General features: G+C 43.1%; 1 protein-coding gene and 1 long non-coding RNA gene across 3 annotated transcripts in view; one reads left to right on the top strand and one right to left on the bottom strand.

Moving 5' to 3' along the window:
• Positions 1-20,000, bottom strand: part of tpm2 (tropomyosin 2 (beta)) — a 38,879-nt gene that overhangs the window by 9,713 nt on the left and 9,166 nt on the right. For both annotated transcript variants that reach the window (XM_061034610.1, XM_061034609.1), the window contains exons 4-5: positions 9,762-9,879; positions 8,930-9,000 (exon numbers count right to left, since the gene is read on the bottom strand). In XM_061034610.1, coding sequence (XP_060890593.1) covers positions 8,930-9,000; positions 9,762-9,879 — 189 coding nt within the window. The remainder of the gene's footprint in view (positions 1-8,929; positions 9,001-9,761; positions 9,880-20,000) is intronic.
• Positions 2,365-8,427, top strand: LOC132971847 (uncharacterized). Its single transcript, XR_009672799.1, has 2 exons — positions 2,365-2,778; positions 8,159-8,427. It is a non-coding gene; the product is annotated as an uncharacterized LOC132971847 (long non-coding RNA).

Below are 20,000 nucleotides of genomic sequence, written 5' to 3'. Positions count from 1 at the left end.
CATTGACCCTTTCTGAATATCCACAGTTCAGTAGTCAGTACTTTTCAGTAGACTAAACCCTCATGGTAATTTTTTGGGTCCACCTCAGTATACTGAACATTTCAGTATGGATACTAACTTCCTGGTTTTATGCCTTTCAGGAAATTAATTGTATTTTACCCACAATGCTGTGCAAAATTAAACGTAAATCGTGACTTCACGTCCGTCTCCAAATCAAAACAAATGAGCGTGGATTAATTGAATCAATTTTTAATCAAGAGTTAAAGTCCCGACTGAAATCACTACTTTTAATTAACAACAGAAAATAAAACAAATATCTGCATTATTATAAAACCTTTCCCCCTCTATTTAAATAATGAGTTCACTATTTAAATGTGTCTTTATTGGTTTATTTTATATTCTGTATATTACTGTCTTTCATTTGTTCTTTATGTACTGTATGTTATTTAGTTATTTAATCTTTTACTTGATTTACATTGTGATATTGTTTTTTGTTTACCTGACTGTATATGAGCATTACTCTTCTTGAATAAAGCTAAACAAAAAAAACAAAAACGGGTGAATGTGGCCGGTTCGGGAAACGTAAATGATGTCACTTCCTTACTGAATGAATCAGACGAAGTAGGAACAAATATCTGCCTACTGAATAGTAGATACTAAACAGTATACAGCAGATAGTAGGTACTAAACAGTAAACAGCAGATAGTAGATACTAAACAGTATACAGCAGATAGTAGATACTAAACAGTAAACAGCAGATAGTAGATACTAAACAGTATACAGCAGATAGTAGGTACTAAACAGTAAACAGCAGATAGTAGGTACTAAACAGTATACAGCAGATAGTAGGTACTAAACAGTATACAGCACAGATAGTAGGTACTAAACAGTAAACAGCAGATAGTAGGTACTAAACAGTATACAGCAGATAGTAGGTACTAAACAGTAAACAGCAGATAGTAGGTACTAAACAGTAAACAGCAGATAGTAGGTACTAAACAGTATACAGCAGATAGTAGGTACTAAACAGTATACAGCAGATAGTAGATACTAAACAGTATACAGCAGATAGTAGGTACTAAACAGTAAACAGCAGATAGTAGGTACTAAACGGTATACAGCAGATAGTAGGTACTAAACAGTTAACAGCAGATAGTAGGTACTAAACAGTAAACAGCAGATAGTAGGTACTAAACAGTATACAGCAGATAGTAGGTACTAAACAGTAAACAGCAGATAGTAGGTACTAAACAGTATACAGCAGATAGTAGGTACTAAACAGTATACAGCAGATAGTAGATACTAAACAGTATACAGCAGATAGTAGGTACTAAACAGTAAACAGCAGATAGTAGGTACTAAACGGTATACAGCAGATAGTAGGTACTAAACAGTAAACAGCAGATAGTAGGTACTAAACAGTAAACAGCAGATAGTAGGCACTAAACGGTATACAGCAGATAGTAGGCACTAAACGGTATACAGCAGATAGTAGGTACTAAAGTGGGGTTGTACCAAGTCAACTTTGGTTATATTCTTTAATAATTATTTTTAATTATTAATAATATAAATAAAATATCATTAAACTATGTTTAATCTCATTTTGGGGCACCAACCTGTACTCAGGTAAATATAACCAAAATATCACTCAAATCATTCTCAAATTAGTTACTTAATTACTAATATTATTAATAATTAATAACTATATTTAATAAATTGAAGGCGTGAAATCCGTACACAAAGCCTTCGCACCCAGCTTATATCACAATCCAAATACACCAGTAATCACAAACAACTGCTCTCTTAAAATTATAACAGAATTTATTTAAACAAAGCAACATCAATAAAAATCAATGGACTTAATCAAACAAATAACTATCATAAACTAATCTAAGCAACAAACATTATCAAGCAAGGCTTGTGGAAGGGGTGTGAATGTGTGTGAGTGTGTGTGTGTGTCTGTGTGTGTGTGTGAGAGAGAGAGAGGGGGGGGGGAAGAAGAGAGGGGGGAGATGGCTTCGTACCCACGTGGTCGCTCACGATGGCGCACACCTAACAAAGACCTGGGTGCGTGCGTGCGTGTGTGTGTGTGTGCGTGTGTGTCTGTGTCTGTGGATGAAAGAGAGATAGAGAAGGGGAAGAGGGGGGAGATCACTTCGTCCCACGTGGTCGCCCTTCCGATGGCGCACACCTAACAAAGACCTGGGTGGCCTTAATGTCTAAAAGAGACCGAGTTCGGCCTTACACGATCTGTGTCTCTGAGGCGTCTGGATGGCCGCGAGTGTATAGATCTCTGTGTGTACGTTTACACGGGAATCTGTGTATGTGTGTATAGCCTATGTGTGTAATGGGGGGAGAAAAGAGGATAAAAGAGGATAAAAGAGGAGCGTAGAGGAGGAGAGAAATGCGTGCCTGAAGAGGCCGGATCACAGTCCGACTCCCGCGCCACAACTCGGAGTAATTCCCTTCATTCACAGAAACAAACCAATGGCCGAATTCAAGTTAATACGGCTTACACTGGCCTTTCTGATCAGAAGAGTAATACCCGGTTATAACGCTGTTACGCTAAACACATATAGGACGCAGCGGTCCGAAACGGGAACAACAAGAGTTTTAAATAGGTAAAACTCAGGACGCGGCGGTCCAACAAAGATACAAATTACAGTTTCTGCTTCAATCAAACAATTGTTAAAAACACTCTCTAAAGCTAATTCTGCCCAGACCTAATTAAGCCTCACTTGTGAATCGCTTTGCCTGCGATTGGTGAAAGGAAAAGGAGTCCGGCGATAAAACAGATCTTGTGTCCGTCCTGGTGCAGAGGCGTCTGATGGCGGCGAATGTCCCTTACGGCAAGAGCGGCTTCGTTGGTTCTCCGTCGAGGGGAAAGATGTCCGTTGATGTCCTTTCGTTGCAGGACGGAATAAGACCGTTATCTTTCTGATAATCTGTTATAGTCTGACGTTCTCCGAGAAACTGAGATGCGTTCACTGGACAATCCGAGCTCGGAATTTAGAACACTGCCGGCCGCGGATTACCTGCGCGCCAAAACTTAAAACGAAGGAAGATTGTTGCAGGAAACAGAAGGTGAGCTTGTGTCTCTGAACACTTGAAGTCAGCGCGTGGAAAGAGATAGAGCAATGGAAGTCTCAGAGTTTTGTCACCTGGCCGCCTTCCTGTGGGGTCTCCCTCAGGTTCCGGTCCCCCCTTTACGTCACACATAGGTGTGAAGTACCACAGGGGATTCTGGGATAAAGAGTCCTTTTAGGCCTCTTTGTGATCTCAGTGAATAACTCAAATGAGGTGCAGGCCCAAGTCCATTGTTTGACTGTCCTAAGCCTGCGTGGCCCAACATTGCCCCTTTGTCCTGAAGAATGGGATTGCGGGTCGCGGTCTTTAAGGCAAATAGGGCCAACAGTCCATGTGTTAGGAGACAAATGTTCAAATAGTTAGTGAGCAAAAAGTCCATACATTTTGAGAGGCATTCGGTCTGGGCAGACACTGAGGCAAAGTCTGGGCAGACTGTCTAACTATGTCTAAAGCTAGGCATAAAACATAACCAGGCATTAGCAAAGCTTTGCTACTCAAGGTGCATTCTTTAACAAAACAAATGAAACAAACAGACAAGAGGAGGAGAGAAAGAGAAGAGTATCAGGTGTAGATTTGTGGGCTAACTCCTAGCCTGGGCAGGAGTAAGCCTGTGGGAAGGTGTTTGTGGCATGTAGGATGTAGGTGTGTAAATGTACATGTACATTATGTGTCGCCCTACCAATGTCAAAACACAAAACAGGGACTAGGAAACATTCATGTCGGTGGAGTGACGTTGTTGTGTTTCCAGAATGGAGGCTACACCCCCACTGGTTCTCTGTAAGGGACATACTGACATACCACCTCTTTCATGCGCTCCAACTCCCTGGCAGAACTGTCAGAACTTGCTTCCTTAGGGAGCATGTTGGAACTCCGGTTATACCTACCCTTCTGTCTCAGGCTACGGCCATCCCGAGAGTTCCGTTCGGATCTGGTAGTGATCAGTTCTCCAGGCTGGAGCCTACTCTGTGGTCCCACCTTCACCCCCCTGGCTCTGTTCTCTATTCTGCCAGTGATGTGGTCTCTTATGCTTATTCCTAACACGAGGCAACTTGTTGCCTTCACGTGTTACGTGACGTAAGTGTGTCTGCCAAACCACCTGTGCGAATTTCTTGATCTCTTTCATACTAAGCTGATGTGTACAACTATGCATGGTGACATCTGACCGCACGCAGCCATGCAGATTGTGCATGAAGATGGACTTGAAAGTTTGGTTCTCTTCCAAACCTGGAGCCTTACGTCCCTGGAAATATGCAGATCTTAGGCGCCAGTAATAATCTTTGGGGGCCTCGTGCTTCTGGTGCAAGACACTGAAAGCACTAAGAAGGGCAGATGCAGGGTCAATGTAGGTGGAGTATTCCTGGCGCAAAGCATTGCAGAGCGCAGAGTACTGGTATCTGATCTCAGGCTGAAGGGTAGTCGTAAAGTTATGGACACTCTTGGAAGTTGTCTTCCAGATCAGCCTGAGTTTTTCTCTTGTGGATGCATCAGGTACATCACTGAGACACAGGTTAATCGCTCCGAGGTAATCATCGACGCAGCGGTCTGAGTTATCTGGATCAAACCGCTCTACATCCTTTGCCATAGATTCAATGAGCCTTATGCGCATTATTTGATCTCTAGGTAAAAGGGAGCCATCCGAGTCATCTGAGGTTTGGATATTCCTCAGCTGTGAATCCTGCGATGGGAACCTACAGGTAGCAGGAGGGGGCCTGGTGTTATCTCTGCCTCTGGGGGCTGAGAAGTCACCCCCCTTCCTATGTGGTGATTCAAACCTGTGAAGGTGTGAAAGGGTGTCACAGCTGTCAGGGAACTGGGGCGTTTCCCCAAGGAGGGGGGCTCCACAGTCAAAATCAGGGAAAACTAGACTTATTTCCTCAGTCCTTGGGTTATCCTGGCTGCTCGGTTCTTTACTGAGCTTTTTCAGCAGGGTTGTTTGATCTCTTGAGGGGCTTGGTCCAGGATCGGAGTCATATCCTGATGATGTGTCTTGCTCCATGCTTACCTGTGCTCCCTGAATTAGTTCAAACATGTCCAACACTTTCTGCTTGGCAGTTTGTAAGTGCTGACTAACAGATTTGTTTCCTTTCTGCAAGGATCGGACCTTTGGTGGGAGTGTCCCCATGAAATCACGGACACTCCTAGCCGTAGTCTTCCAGATCCGTTTCAGTTTTTCATGTGAGGATGCATGAGGCAGGTCAAGGAGACAATGGTCAACTTCTCTAAGGTAGTCATTGATACTTGAATCTGGGCTATCTGGGTCAAAGCACTTCAGATCTTTGGCCTGAGGTTCTATCTGCCTGGTTCGCAGACCCTGACCCGAAGGCTGGCGAGTGTCGTCCGAGTCGTCTGACGAATCGTAAGCCCTGTGGTTGTCACGGTATTACGGTTGCAACCGTGGCGGGGTTTGTGTTCAGCTCAGATGTGGCCGTCTATCATGGGACGGGTAATATTCGGTGCTCGATTGGACCCGTGCCTCCTCCATGTCTCTAGGGGGCGTAAAGTCCCTCTTCCTGCGGGGTGAGGGTTCTCTTGGCTCAAAGCGTATTGCGGAATGCGGGGGCCATGGGGCGTTTCCCCATCACGGTGCTTCATGGTCTGGGGAGGCGTGGCGCCCTTCATCTTTACTCACCCAGCTCTTTACCGGGTAGTCTGAGGATGTGTGCGCTTTTGTGCCTGGGTCGACCCGGCGGTATCTTCCTCTCTCCTTCAGATCCTTCAACATGTCTGTCTCCCTCCTCCATGGGCTTGGTTCAGTCTCCCATCCTTCGTCTGAGGTTTCCTCAGCTGACATGGGGGCTGCAGTACATACCTGCCCATCCTGAATTCCAGGTACCGTGACACTTTGATTCTTCTGTTCGGCCAACCTGCTGCTTCTATGCAGTGTTTTATTCTCCTCCTGCAGGGCCTTGCATTTGTCCTGCAAGGTCTTAATTTGATCCTGCATTCTTTTGAAGTTGTCCCGCAGGATCTGTTTTTCTTCTCGTACCTGGGCTAGCTGTGCCCGGTGTTTCTCATTCTGCAAACATGATTTGTGCTGATGAAGGAGGAGAAGTTGGCCATGAACATCTGAAATTGTGCACTGTGGTTTCCCAGTTGGATTAGTTATATGCTCAAATAATTCCTTTATTTTTTCTTCGCATGTGCTGAGGGTGTAGGAGTTCAGACTGTTGATCTCTAAAGGGAGGTGGATAAGACCAGCAACTCCATCATGAAGGGGTGGATCATCTGAGCCACAGTGAGCTTTGGCCCATGGTTGATGTATGTCTTCTGCATACATTCTGTCTTTGTTAGGGGTGGTCCTGGCTCGGTGGTTGACAAGATCAACTAGCTCCTCTAACTTCTTATCACTAATGCTAATTGAATAGCTATATAGGTTGGCACTCTCCTCTGAGGAGAGGTTCGTCGGACCGGCAACAGTTTCTTGCGGTGCTGCGTCGTCTGATCCAAAAGGAGTCTCAGCTCCCGGCTCACCTAGGGTCTTGTCACACATTTTACATGATAAAATGGAACCACAGTGGATTACTGTTAAAAAAAAAAAATGCTAAGCTAAACAAAGCTAGATCAACACCAGAGCAAATCTTATCTAGGTTTCCCAACTGATCACTGCAGTCTATCCTGGAAGCTAGGAGAGGGGATTCACACCTCAAGTCCTCAAAGGAAGGGAGGATCTCACACCTCTCAGACAGCTGGCTATGTAACAATTATGTGGTTACACTCTCAACTGGAAAAATGGCTATAAGAGCACACAAAAATTTAAACTACTCAACTCACCAAAACACAACAACACAACTAAACACAACTTGATGTCTGCTTTGCTTAAAATGAGAATGTTCACAACAAATACATTTCTTTAGAAGAATTACTTCAGGATAAAACTCTGGATTAAAGCAACAAACTAGTTCATTAAGAAAGTTGCCCTGGCTGCATCATTATGTTCAACAACATACAACACAAACTAAGCCACGGCTTGCTGTCTGTTTTGAATAAACACCAAGCAAGAAAAGAAAGAAAAAGAAAAAGAAAAGAGAAATTTCTCAAGAAAGATCTCTTTTAGGATTAAAAGTTCGGATTACTGTGCATTTACAGTGCAATAAAGCTGGTTTATTGAATGCCTCACACGGGGCACCATTTGTTGGGGTTGTACCAAGTCAACTTTGGTTATATTCTTTAATAATTATATTTAATTATTAATAATATAAATAAAATATCATTAAACTATCTCAAATCAGTTATTTAATTACTAATATTATTAATAATTAATAACTGTATTTAATAAATTGAAGGCGTGAAATCCATACACAAAGCCTTCGCACCCAGCTTATATCACAATGCAAATACACCAGTAATCACAAACAACTGCTCTCTTAAAATTATAACAGAATTTATTTAAACAAAGCAACATCAATAAAAATCAATGGACTTAATCAAACAAATAACTATCATAAACTAATCTAAGCAACAAACATTATCAAGCAAGGCTTGTGGAAGGGGTGTGAATGTGTGTGTGTGTGTGTGTGTGTGTGTGTGTGTGTGTGTGTGAGAGAGAGAGGGGGGGAAGAAGAGAGGGGGGAGATGGCTTCGTACCCACGTGGTCGCTCACGATGGCGCACACCTAACAAAGACCTGGGTGGCCTTAATGTCTAAAAGAGACCGAGTTCGGCCTTACACGATCTGTGTCTCTGAGGCGTCTGGATGGCCGCGAGTGTATAGATCTCTGTGTGTACGTTTGAGAGTCTGTGCCACAACTCGGAATAATTCCCTTCATTCACAGAAACAAACCAATGGCCGAATTCAAGTTAATACGGCTTACGCTGGCCTTTCTGATCAGAAGAGTAATATCCGGTTATAACGCTGTTACGCTAAACACATATAGGACGCAGCGGTCCGAAACAGGAACAACAAGAGTTTTAAATAGGTAAAACTTGGGACGCGGCGGTCCAACAAAGATACAAATTACAGTTTCTGCTTCAATCAAACAATTGTTAAAAACACTCTCTAAAACTAATTCTGCCCAGACCTAATTAAGCCTCACTTGTGAATCGCTTTGCCCGCGATTGGTGAAGGAAAAGAGTCCGGTGATTGAACAGATCTTCTGTCCGTCCTGGTGCAGAGGCGTCTGATGGCGGCGAGGGTCCCTTACAGCAAGAGCGGCTTCGTTGGTTCTCCGTTGAGTGGAAAGATGTCCGTTGATCTCCTTTCGTTGCAGGACAGAATAAGACCGTTATCTTTCTGATAATCTGTTATAGTCTGACGCTCTCCGAGAAACTGAGATGCGTTCACTGGACAATCCGAGCTCGGAATTTAGAACACTGCCGGCCGCGGATTACCTGCGCGCCAAAACTTAAAACAAAGGAAGATTGTTGCAGGAAACAGGAGGTGAGCTTGTGTCTCCGAACACTTGAAGTCAGCGCGTGGAAAGAGATAGAGCAATGGAAGTCTCAGAGTTTTGTCACCTGGCCGCCTTCCTGTGGGGTCTCCCTCAGGTTCCGGTCCCCCCTTTACGTCACACGTAGGTGTGAAGTACCGCAGGGGATTCTGGGATAAAGAGTCCTTTTAGGCCTCTTTGTGATCTCAGTGAATAACTCAAATGAGGTGCAGGCCCAAGTCCATTGTTTGACTGTCCTAAGCATGCGTGGCCCAACAGTAGGTACTAAAAAGTATACAGCAGATAGTAGGTACTGACTACTGACAGACTGAAGAGGTACTTGGTAATTCAGATACAACCACAGATCACATGACCTGCACTGTGACTTCATGCAGAGTGTCAGGTGACAGGTGTGACATCACATGACCTGCACTGTGACTTCATGCAGAGTGTCAGGTGACAGGTGTGTAAACTTACGCCTCGGCCACCTCAGCTCGCTCCTCTGAACGCTCGAGATCCCCCTCCAGGATGACCAGCTTACGAGCCACCTACACACACACACACACACACACACACACACACACACACACACTTTGATCAAAACTCACACCACATCATGTCACGTTTCGAAACAAAGTACACACTTACACACAATTAACTACACACACTACACACTCACAGCTGTTAGCATTGAGGCTAATAGTGTCCGCTAAGTTCTCCGTCTGAAATATGAGCCAATCAGTGAAGCTCGTTAAAGCCATCAGGCACAACACTGTGTGTAGTAGAGTTGTGTAGAGTTGTGTGTAGTAGGGTTGTGTAGAGTTGTGTGTAGTATCAGTGTGTAGTAGAGTTGTGTAGAGTTGTGTGTAGTAGAGTTGTGTAGAGTTGTGTGTGGTATCAGTGTGTAGTAGAGTTGTGTAGAGTTGTGTGTGGTATCAGTGTGTAGTAGAGTTGTGTAGAGTTGTGTGTAGTATCAGTGTGTAGTAGAGTTGTGTGTAGTAGGGTTGTGTAGAGTTGTGTGTGGTATCCGTGTGTAGTAGAGTAGTGTAGAGTTGTGTGTGGTATCAGTGTGTAGTAGAGTTGTGTAGAGTTGTGTGTAGTATCAGTGTGTAGTAGAGTTGTGTAGAGTTGTGTGTAGTAGAGTTGTGTAGAGTTGTGTCTAGTATCAGTGTGTAGTAGTATTGTGTAGAGTTGTGTGTGGTATCAGTGTGTAGTAGAGTTGTGTAGAGTTGTGTGTGGTATCAGTGTGTAGTAGAGTTGTGTAGAGTTGTGTGTGGTATCAGTGTGTAGTAGAGTTGTGTAGTGTTACCTCCTCATATTTGCGGTCGGCCTCCTCTGCGATGTGTTTGGCCTCCTTCAGCTGCATCTCCTGGATCTCCATCTTCTCCTCGTCTTTGGACGCTCTGTTCTCGATCACCTTCATCCCTCTGAGGGCGAAAACCAGTGTGTTACTGTGTGTAGCTGTGTGTGTGGCTGTGTGTGTAGCTGTGTGTGTAACTGTGAGTGTAACTGTGTGTGTAACTGTGTGTGTAACTGTGAGTGTAGCTGTGTGTGTAACTTTGTGTGTAGCTGTGTGTGTAGCTGTGTGTGTAACTGTGTGTGTAGCTGTGTGTGTAACTGTGTGTGTAACTGTGTGTGTAGCTGTGTGTGTAACTGCGTGTAACTGTGAGTGTAGCTGTGTGTGTACCTGTGTGGGTACCTGTGTGTGTAGCTGTGTGTGTAACTGTGTGTAACTGTGCGTAACTGTGAGTGTGTAACTGTGTGTGTAGCTGTGTGTTTGTTACTGTGTGTGTAGCTGTGTGTGTAACTGTGTGTGTAACTGTGTGTGTAGCTGTGAGTGTAAATGTGTGTGTAGCTATGTGTGTAGCTGTGGGTGTTACTTTGTGTAACTCCGTGTGTAGCTGTGTGTGTAACTATGTGTGTAACTGTGTGTGTAGCTGTGTGTGTAACTGTGAGTGTAGCTGTGAGTGTAACTATGTGTGTAGCTGTGTGTGTAACTATGTGTGTAGCTGTGTGTGTAACTTTGAGTGTAGCTGTGTGTGTAACTATGTGTGTAGCTGTGTGTGTAATTGTGTGTGTAACTGTGTGTGTTACTGTGTGTTACTGTGTGTAACTGTGAGTGTAGATGTGTGTGTAACTATGTGTGTAGCTGTGTGTGTAACTGTGTGTTACTGTGAGTTACTGTGTGTGTAATTGTGTGTTAATGTGTGTGTAACTGTGTGTAACTGTGTTACTGTGTGTAGCTGTGTGTTTGTTACTGTGTGTGTAGCTGTGTGTGTTACTATGTGTGTAACTGTGTGAGTAGCTGTGTGTGTTACTGTGTGTAACTATGTGTGTTACTGTGTGTAACTATGTGTGTAACTGTGTGTGTAGCTGTGTGTTTGTTACTATGTATGTAGCTGTGTGTTTCTTGCTGTGTGTAGCTATGTGTGTAACTGTGTGTAACTGTGAGTGTAGCTGTGTGTAACTGTGTGTTACTGTGTGTTACTGTGTGTGTAACTGTGTGTTACTGTGTGTAACTGTGTGTTACTGTGTGTAGCTGTGTGTTTGTTACTGTGTGTGTAACTGTGTGTGTTACTGTGTGTGTAACTGTGTGGTACTGTGTGTTACTGTGTGTGTTACTGTGTGTGTAGCTGTGTGTTACTGTGTGTGTAACTGTGTGGTACTGTGTGTTACTGTGTGTGTTTCTGTGTGTGTAGCTGTGTGTGTAACTGTGTGTTACTATGTGTGTAACTGTGTGTGTAGCTGTGTCTGTAACTGTGTGTTACTGTGTGTTACTGTGTGTAACTGTGAGTGTAGATGTGAGTGTAGCTGTGTGTAACTGTGTGTAAAAGTGAGTGTAGCTGTGTGTAACTGTGTGTAACTATGTGTGTAGCTGTGTGTGTAACTGTGTGTTACTGTGAGTTACTGTGTGTGTAACTGTGTGTTACTGTGTGTGTAACTGTGTTTTACTGTGTGTAGCTGTGTGTTTGTTACTGTGTCTGTAGCTGTGTGTGTTACTGTGTGTGTAACTGTGTGTTACTGTGTGTGTAACTGTGTGTTACTGTGTGTTACTGTGTTTGTTACTGTGTGTGTAGCTGTGTGTGTTACTGTGTGTGTAACTGTGTGGTACTGTGTGTTACTGTGTGTGTTTCTGTGTGTGTAGCTGTGTGTGTAACTGTGTGTTACTATGTGTGTAACTGTGTGTGTAGCTGTGTCTGTAACTGTGTGTTACTGTGTGTTACTGTGTGTAACTGTGAGTGTAGCTGTGTGTGTAACTGTGTGTTACTGTGAGTTACTGTGTGTGTAACTGTGTGTTACTGTGTGTGTAACTGTGTGTTACTGTGTGTAGCTGTGTGTTTGTTACTGTGTCTGTAGCTGTGTGTGTTACTGTGTGTGTAACTGTGTTACTGTGTGTAACTGTGTGTTACTGTGTGTTACTGAGTTTGTTACTGTGTGTGTAGCTGTGTGTGTTACTGTGTATAACTGTGTGTTACTGTGTGTGTAACTGTGTGTAACTGTGTGTTACTGTGTGTGTTACTGTGTGTGTAGCTGTGTGTGTAACTGTGTGTTACTGTGTGTGTTACTGTGTGTGTAGCCGTGTGTGTAACTGTGTGTTACTATGTGTGTAACTGTGTGTGTAGCTGTGTGTGTTACTGTGTGTTACTGTGTGCGTAACTGTGTGTGTAGCTGTGTGTTACTATGTGTGTAGCTGTGTGTGTAACTGTGTGTGTAGCTCTGTGTTTGTCACTATGTGTGTAGCAATGTGTGTAGCTATGTGTGTAACTGTGTGTGTAGCTGTGAGTGTAAATGTGTGTGTAGCTGTGTGTGTAGCTGTGTGTTTTTTACTATGTGTGTAGCTGTGTGTGTAACTGTGTGTGTAGCTTTATGTTTGTTATTATGTGTGTAGCAATGTGTGTAGCTGTGTGCATAACTGTGTGTGTAGCTGTGTGTTACTATGTGTGTAGCTGTGTGTGTAGCTGTGTGTTTGTTACTATGTGTGTAGCAATGTGTGTAGCTATGTGTGTAACTGTGTGTGTAGCTGTGTGTTTGTTACTATGTGTGTAGTAATGTGTGTAGCTGTGTGTAACTGAGTGTGTAGCTGTGTGTTTGTTACTATGTGTGTAGCTGTGTGTTTGTTACTGTGTGTAGCTATGTGTGTAACTATGTGTGTAGCTGTGAGTGTAGCTGTGTGTAACTGTGTGTAACTGTGAGTGTAGCTGTGTGTAACTGTGTGTAACTATGTGTGTAGCTGTGTGTGTAACTGTGTGAGTAGCTGTGTGTTACTGTGTGTGTTACTGTGTGTGTAGCCGTGTGTGTAACTGTGTGTTACTGTGTGTGTAACTGTGTGTGTAGCTGTGTGTGTTACTGTGTGTTACTGTGTGCGTAACTGTGTGTGTAGCTGTGTGTTACTATGTGTGTAGCTGTGTGTGTAACTGTGTGTGTAGCTGTGTGTTTGTTACTATATGTGTAGCAATGTGTGTAGCTGTGTGTGTAACTGTGTGTGTAGCTGTGTGTTTGTTACTATGTGTGTAGTAATGTGTGTAGCTGTGTGTAACTGTGTGTGTAGCTGTGTGTTTGTTACTATGTGTGTAGCTGTGTGTTTGTTACTGTGTGTAGTTATGTGTGTAACTGTGTGTGTAGCTGTGAGTGTAGCTGTGTGTAACTGTGTGTAACTGTGAGTGTAGCTGTGTGTAACTGTGTGTAACTATGTGTGTAGTTGTGTGTGTAACTGTGTGTTACTGTGAGTTACTGTGTGTGTAACTGTGTGTTACTGTGTGTGTAACTGTGTGTAACTGTGTGTAACTGTGTTTTACTGTGTGTAGCTGTGTGTTTGTTACTGTGTGTGTAGCTATGTGTGTAACTGTGTGTGTAGCTGTGTGTTTGTTACTATGTGTGTAGCTGTGTGTAACTGTGTGTGTAGCTGTGTGTTTGTTACTGTGTGTAGCTGTGTGTTTGTTACTGTGTGTAGCTATGTGTGTAACTGTGTGTGTAGCTGAGAGTGTAGCTGTGTGTAACTGTGTAACTGTGAGTGTAGCTGTGTGTAACTGTGTGTAACTATGTGTGTAGCTGTGTGTGTAACTGTGTGTTACTGTGTGTGTAACTGTGTGTAACTGTGTTTTACTGTGTGTAGCTGTGTGTTTGTTACTGTGTGTGTAGCTATGTGTGTAACTGTGTGTGTAGCTGTGTGTTTGTTACTATGTGTGTAGTAATGTGTGTAGCTGTGTGTAACTGAGTGTGTAGCTGTGTGTTTGTTACTATGTGTGTAGCTGTGTGTTTGTTACTGTGTGTAGCTATGTGTGTAACTATGTGTGTAGCTGTGAGTGTAGCTGTGTGTAACTGTGTGTAACTGTGAGTGTAGCTGTGTGTAACTGTGTGTAACTATGTGTGTAGCTGTGTGTGTAACTGTGTGAGTAGCTGTGTGTTACTGTGTGTGTTACTGTGTGTGTAGCCGTGTGTGTAACTGTGTGTTACTGTGTGTGTAACTGTGTGTGTAGCTGTGTGTGTTACTGTGTGTTACTGTGTGCGTAACTGTGTGTGTAGCTGTGTGTTACTATGTGTGTAGCTGTGTGTGTAACTGTGTGTGTAGCTGTGTGTTTGTTACTATATGTGTAGCAATGTGTGTAGCTGTGTGTGTAACTGTGTGTGTAGCTGTGTGTTTGTTACTATGTGTGTAGTAATGTGTGTAGCTGTGTGTAACTGTGTGTGTAGCTGTGTGTTTGTTACTATGTGTGTAGCTGTGTGTTTGTTACTGTGTGTAGTTATGTGTGTAACTGTGTGTGTAGCTGTGAGTGTAGCTGTGTGTAACTGTGTGTAACTGTGAGTGTAGCTGTGTGTAACTGTGTGTAACTATGTGTGTAGTTGTGTGTGTAACTGTGTGTTACTGTGAGTTACTGTGTGTGTAACTGTGTGTTACTGTGTGTGTAACTGTGTGTAACTGTGTTTTACTGTGTGTAGCTGTGTGTTTGTTACTGTGTGTGTAGCTATGTGTGTAACTGTGTGTGTAGCTGTGTGTTTGTTACTATGTGTGTAGCTGTGTGTAACTGTGTGTGTAGCTGTGTGTTTGTTACTGTGTGTAGCTGTGTGTTTGTTACTGTGTGTAGCTATGTGTGTAACTGTGTGTGTAGCTGAGAGTGTAGCTGTGTGTAACTGTGTAACTGTGAGTGTAGCTGTGTGTAACTGTGTGTAACTATGTGTGTAGCTGTGTGTGTAACTGTGTGTTACTGTGTGTGTAACTGTGTGTAACTGTGTTTTACTGTGTGTAGCTGTGTGTTTGTTACTGTGTGTGTAGCTATGTGTGTAACTGTGTGTGTAGCTGTGTGTTTGTTACTATGTGTGTAGTAATGTGTGTAGCTGTGTGTAACTGTGTGTGTAGCTGTGTGTTTGTTACTATGTGTTTAGCTGTGTGTTTGTTACTGTGTGTAGCTATGTGTGTAACTGTGTGTGTAGCTGAGAGTGTAGCTGTGTGTAACTGTGAGTAACTGTGAGTGTAGCTGTGTGTTACTGTGTGTAACTATGTGTGTAGCTGTGTGTGTAACTGTGTGTTACTGTGTGTGTAACTGTGTGTTACTGTGTGTGTAACTGTGTGTAACTGTGTGTTACTGTGTGTAGCTGTGTGTTTGTTACTGTGTGTGTAGCTGTGTGTGTTACTGTGTGTGTAACTGTGTGTTACTGTGTGTGTAACTGTGTGTTACTGTGTGTTACTGTGTTTGTTACTGTGTGTGTAGCTGTGTGTGTTACTGTGTGTGTGTAACTGTGTGTTACTGTGTGTGTAACTGTGTGTAACTGTGTTACTGTGTGTGTTACTGTGTGTAGCTGTGTGTGTTACTGTGTGTAGCTGTGTGTGTAACTGTGTGTTACTATGTGTGTAACTGTGTGTGTAACTGTGTGTAACTGTGTGTTACTGTGTGTAGCTGTGTGTTTGTTACTGTGTGTGTAGCTGTGTGTGTTACTGTGTGTGTAGCTGTGTGGTACTGTGTGTTACTGTGTGTGTTATTGTGTGTGTATCTGTGTGTGTAACTGTGTGTTACTATGTGTGTAACTATGTGTGTAGCTGTGTGTGTAACTGTGTGTTACTGTGTGCATAATTGTGTGTTACTGTGTGTGTTACTGTGTGTGTAGCTGTGTGTGTAAATGTGTGTGTAGCTATGTGTTACTGTGTGTGTAGCTGTGTGTCTGTTACTGTGTGTGTAGCTGTGTGTGTAACTGTGTGTGTAACTGTGTGTGTTACTGTGTGTTACTGTGTGTAACTGTGAGTGTAGCTGTGTGTTACTATATGTGTAGCTGTGTGTGTAACTGTGTGTGTAGCTGTGTGTTTGTTACTATGTGTGTAGCAATGTGTGTAGCTGTGTGTGTGACTGTTTGTGTAACTGTGTGTTACTGTGTGTGTTACTGTGTGTGCAGCCGTGTGTGTAACTGTGTGTTACTATGTGTGTAACTGTGTGTGTAGCTGTGTGTGTTACTGTGTGTTACTGTGTGCGTAACTGTGTGTTATTGTGTGTGTTACTGTGTGTGTAGCTGTGTGTTTGTTACTGTGTGTGTAGCTGTGTGTGTAACTGTGTGTGTAGCTGTGAGTGTAAATGTGTGTGTAGCTGTGTGTGTAGCTGTGTGTTTTTTACTATGTGTGTAGCTGTGTGTGTAGCTGTGTGTGTAACTGTGTGTGTAACTGTGTGTTACTGTGTGTGTTACTGTGTGTGTAGCCGTGTGTGTAACTGTGTGTAGCTGTGTGTGTAACTGTGTGTGTAGCTGTGTGTTTGTTACTATGTGTGTAGCTGTGTGTGTAGCTGTGTGTGTAACTGTGTGTGTAGCTGTGTGTTTGTTATTATGTGTGTAGCAATGTGTGTAGCTGTGTGCGTAACTGTGTGTGTAGCTGTGTGTTACTATGTGTGTAGCTGTGTGTGTAACTGTGTGTGTAGCTGTGTGTTTGTTACTATATGTGTAGCAATGTGTGTAGCTATGTGTGTAACTGTGTGTGTAGCTGTGTGTTTGTTACTATGTGTGTAGTAATGTGTGTAGCTGTGTGTAACTGTGTGTGTAGCTGTGTGTTTGTTACTATGTGTGTAGCTGTGTGTAGCTGTGTGTAACTGTGTGTGTAGCTGAGAGTGTAGCTGTGTGTAACTGTGAGTAACTGTGAGTGTAGCTGTGTGTTACTGTGTGTAACTATGTGTGTAGCTGTGTGTGTAACTGTGTGTTACTGTGAGTTACTGTGTGTGTAACTGTGTGTTACTGTGTGTGTAACTGTGTGTAACTGTGTGTTACTGTGTGTAGCTGTGTGTTTGTTACTGTGTGTGTAGCTGTGTGTTACTGTGTGTGTGTAACTGTGTGTTACTGTGTTTGTTACTGTGTGTGTAGCTGTGTGTGTTACTGTGTGTAGCTGTGTGTGTTACTGTGTGTAGCTGTGTGTGTAACTGTGTGTTACTGTGTGTAACTGTGTGTGTAACTGTGTGTTACTGTGAGTTACTGTGTGTGTAACTGTGTGTTACTGTGTGTTACTGTGTGTAGCTGTGTGTTTGTTACTATGTGTGTAGCTGTGTGTGTTACTGTGTGTGTAACTGTGTGTTACTGTGTGTGTAACTGTGTGTAGCTGTGTTTGTTACTGTGTGTGTAGCTGTGTGTGTTACTGTGTGTGTGTTACTGTGTGTTACTGTGTGTGTAACTGTGTGTAACTGTGTTACTGTGTGTGTTACAGTGTGTAGCTGTGTGTGTTACTGTGTGTAGCTGTGTGTGTAACTGTGTGTTACTATGTGTGTAACTGTGTGTGTAACTGTGTGTTACTGTGAGTTACTGTGTGTGTAACTGTGTGTTACTGTGTGTAGCTGTGTGTTTGTTACTGTGTGTGTAGCTGTGTGTGTTACTGTGTGTGTAACTGTGTGTTACTGTGTGTGTAACTGTGTGTTACTGTGTGTAGCTGTGTTTGTTACTGTGTGTGTAGCTGTGTGTGTTACTGTTTGTGTAACTGTGTGTTCCTGTGTGTGTAACTGTGTGTTACTGTGTTTGTTACTGTGTGTGTAGCTGTGTATGTTACTGTGTGTGTAACTGTGTGTAACTGTGTGTGTAGCTGAGAGTGTAGCTGTGTGTAACTGTGAGTAACTGTGAGTGTAGCTGTGTGTAACTGTGTGTAACTATGTGTGTAGCTGTGTGTGTAACTGTGTGTTACTGTGTGTGTAACTGTGTGTAACTGTGTTTTACTGTGTGTAGCTGTGTGTTTGTTACTGTGTGTGTAGCTGTGTGTTTGTTACTATGTGTGTAGTAATGTGTGTAGCTGTGTGTAACTGTGTGTGTAGCTGTGTGTTTGTTACTATGTGTGTAGCTGTGTGTTTGTTACTGTGTGTAGCTATGTGTGTAACTGTGTGTGTAGCTGAGAGTGTAGCTGTGTGTAACTGTGAGTAACTGTGAGTGTAGCTGTGTGTAACGGTGTGTAACTATGTGTGTAGCTGTGTGTGTAACTGTGTGTTACTGTGAGTTACTGTGTGTGTAACTGTGTGTTACTGTGTGTGTAACTGTGTGTAACTGTGTGTTACTGTGTGTAGCTGTGTGTTTTTTACTGTGTGTGTAGCTGTGTGTGTTACTGTGTGTAACTGTGTGTTACTGTGTGTGTAGCTGTGTGTCTGTTACTGTGTGTGTAGCTGTGTGTGTAACTGTGGGTGTAACTGTGTGTTACTGTGTGTGTAACTGTGTGTGTAACTGTGTGTGTAACTGTGTGTTATTGTGTGTTACTGTGTGTGTAGCTGTGTGTCTGTAACTGTGTGTGTAGCTGTGTGTAGCTGTGTGTGTAACTGTGTGTGTTACTGTGTGTTACTGTGTGTGTAGCTGTGTGTGTAACTGTGTGTGTAGCTGTGTGTTACTGTGTGTAACTGTGTGTGTTACTGTGTGTGTAACTGTGTGTGTTACTGTGTGTTACTGTCTGTTACTGTGTGTGTAGCTGTGTGTGTAACTGTGTGTGTAACTGTGTGTTACTGTGTGCAACTGTGTGTGTAGCTGTGTGTGTAGCTGTGTGTGTAACTCTGTGTGTAGCTGTGTGTGTAACTGTGTGTGTAACTGTGTGTTACTGTGTGTGTAGCTGTGTGTGTAGCTGTGTGTGTAACTGTGTGTGTAACTGTGTGTTACTGTGTGTTACTGTGTGTGTAACTGTGTGTTACTGTGTGTGTAGCTGTGTGTTACTATGTGTGTAGCTGTGTGTGTAACTGTGTGTGTTACTGTGTGTGTGTAACTGTGTGTAACTGTGTGTAGCTGTGTGTGTTACTGTGTGTGTAACTCTGTGTGTAGCTGTGTGTGTAACTGTGTGTGTAACTGTGTGTGTAACTGTGTGTTACTGTGTGTTACTATGTGTGTAGCTGTGTGTGTAACTGTGTGTGTAGCTGTGTGTTTGTTACTATGTGTGTAGCTGTGTTTGTAGCTGTGTGTGTAACTGTGTGTTACTGTGTGTGTGTAACTGTGTGTAACTGTGTGTAGCTGTGTGTGTTACTGTGTGTGTAACTCTGTGTGTAGCTGTGTGTGTAACTGTGTGTGTAACTGTGTGTGTAACTGTGTGTTACTGTGTGTTACTATGTGTGTAGCTGTGTGTGTAACTGTGTGTGTAGCTGTGTGTTTGTTACTATGTGTGTAGCTGTGTGTTTGTTACTGTGTGTAGCTATGTGTGTAACTGTGTGTGTAACTGTGAGTGTAGCTGTGTGTAACTGTGTGTAACTGTGAGTGTAGCTGTGTATAAATGTGTAACTATGTGTGTAGCTGTGTGTGTAACTATGTGTTACTGTGTGTGTAACTGTGTTACTGTGTGTTACTGTGTGTGTAACTGTGTGTTACTGTGTGTAACCGTGTGTGTAGCTGTGTGTGTTACTGTGTGTTACTGTGTGTTACTGTGTGTGTAGCTGTGTGTCTGTTACTGTGTGTATAGCTGTGTGTGTAGCTGTGTGTGTAACTGGGTGTGTTACTGTGTGTTACTGTGTGTAACTGTGTGTGTAGCTGTGTGTGTAACTGTGTGTGTAACTGTGTGTGTAGCTGTGTGTTTGTTACTGTGTGTGTTACTGTGTGTGTTACTGTGTGTAACTGTGTGTGTAGCTGTGTGTGTAACTGTGTGTGTAGCTGTGTGTGTAACTGTGTGTTTGTTACTGTGTGTGTAACTGTGTGTGTTACTGTGTGTTACTGTGTGTGTAACTGTGTGTGTAGTTGTGTGTGTAACTGTGTGTGTAGCTGTGTGTTTGTTACTGTGTGTGTAACTGTGTGTGTTACTGTGTGTTACTGTGTGTGTAACTGTGTGTGTTACTGTGTGTTACTGTGTGTGTAGCTGTGTGTGTGTAACTGTGTGTGTTACTGTGTGTTACTGTGTGTGTAACTGTGTGTAAAGTATGTCAGGTGTGTGTGGGCGGAGCTGGTGTGTTTCCTCCAGTCAATGAGAGCGCAGCAGGTGAGTTTAGGAGTGAATATGACGGACGTGGACGTAGCAGCAATGAAGAGAAAATATAATCAGAGTGAGGAGAAACACCAAGAGGATAAAGGTCATTCTAAAACGAGGGTGAACCTTGTGTTGTCTTTTACTCGTGGACGTGGAGTTGGTCTACTTCCTGTTGTA

This window comes from Labrus mixtus, unplaced genomic scaffold (genome assembly GCF_963584025.1).
Source record: "Labrus mixtus unplaced genomic scaffold, fLabMix1.1 SCAFFOLD_61, whole genome shotgun sequence".
Taxonomy (NCBI): domain Eukaryota; kingdom Metazoa; phylum Chordata; class Actinopteri; order Labriformes; family Labridae; genus Labrus; species Labrus mixtus.
The sequence above is the reverse complement of the archived record's forward strand: the minus strand, read 5'-3'. Positions and strand labels throughout refer to the sequence as shown.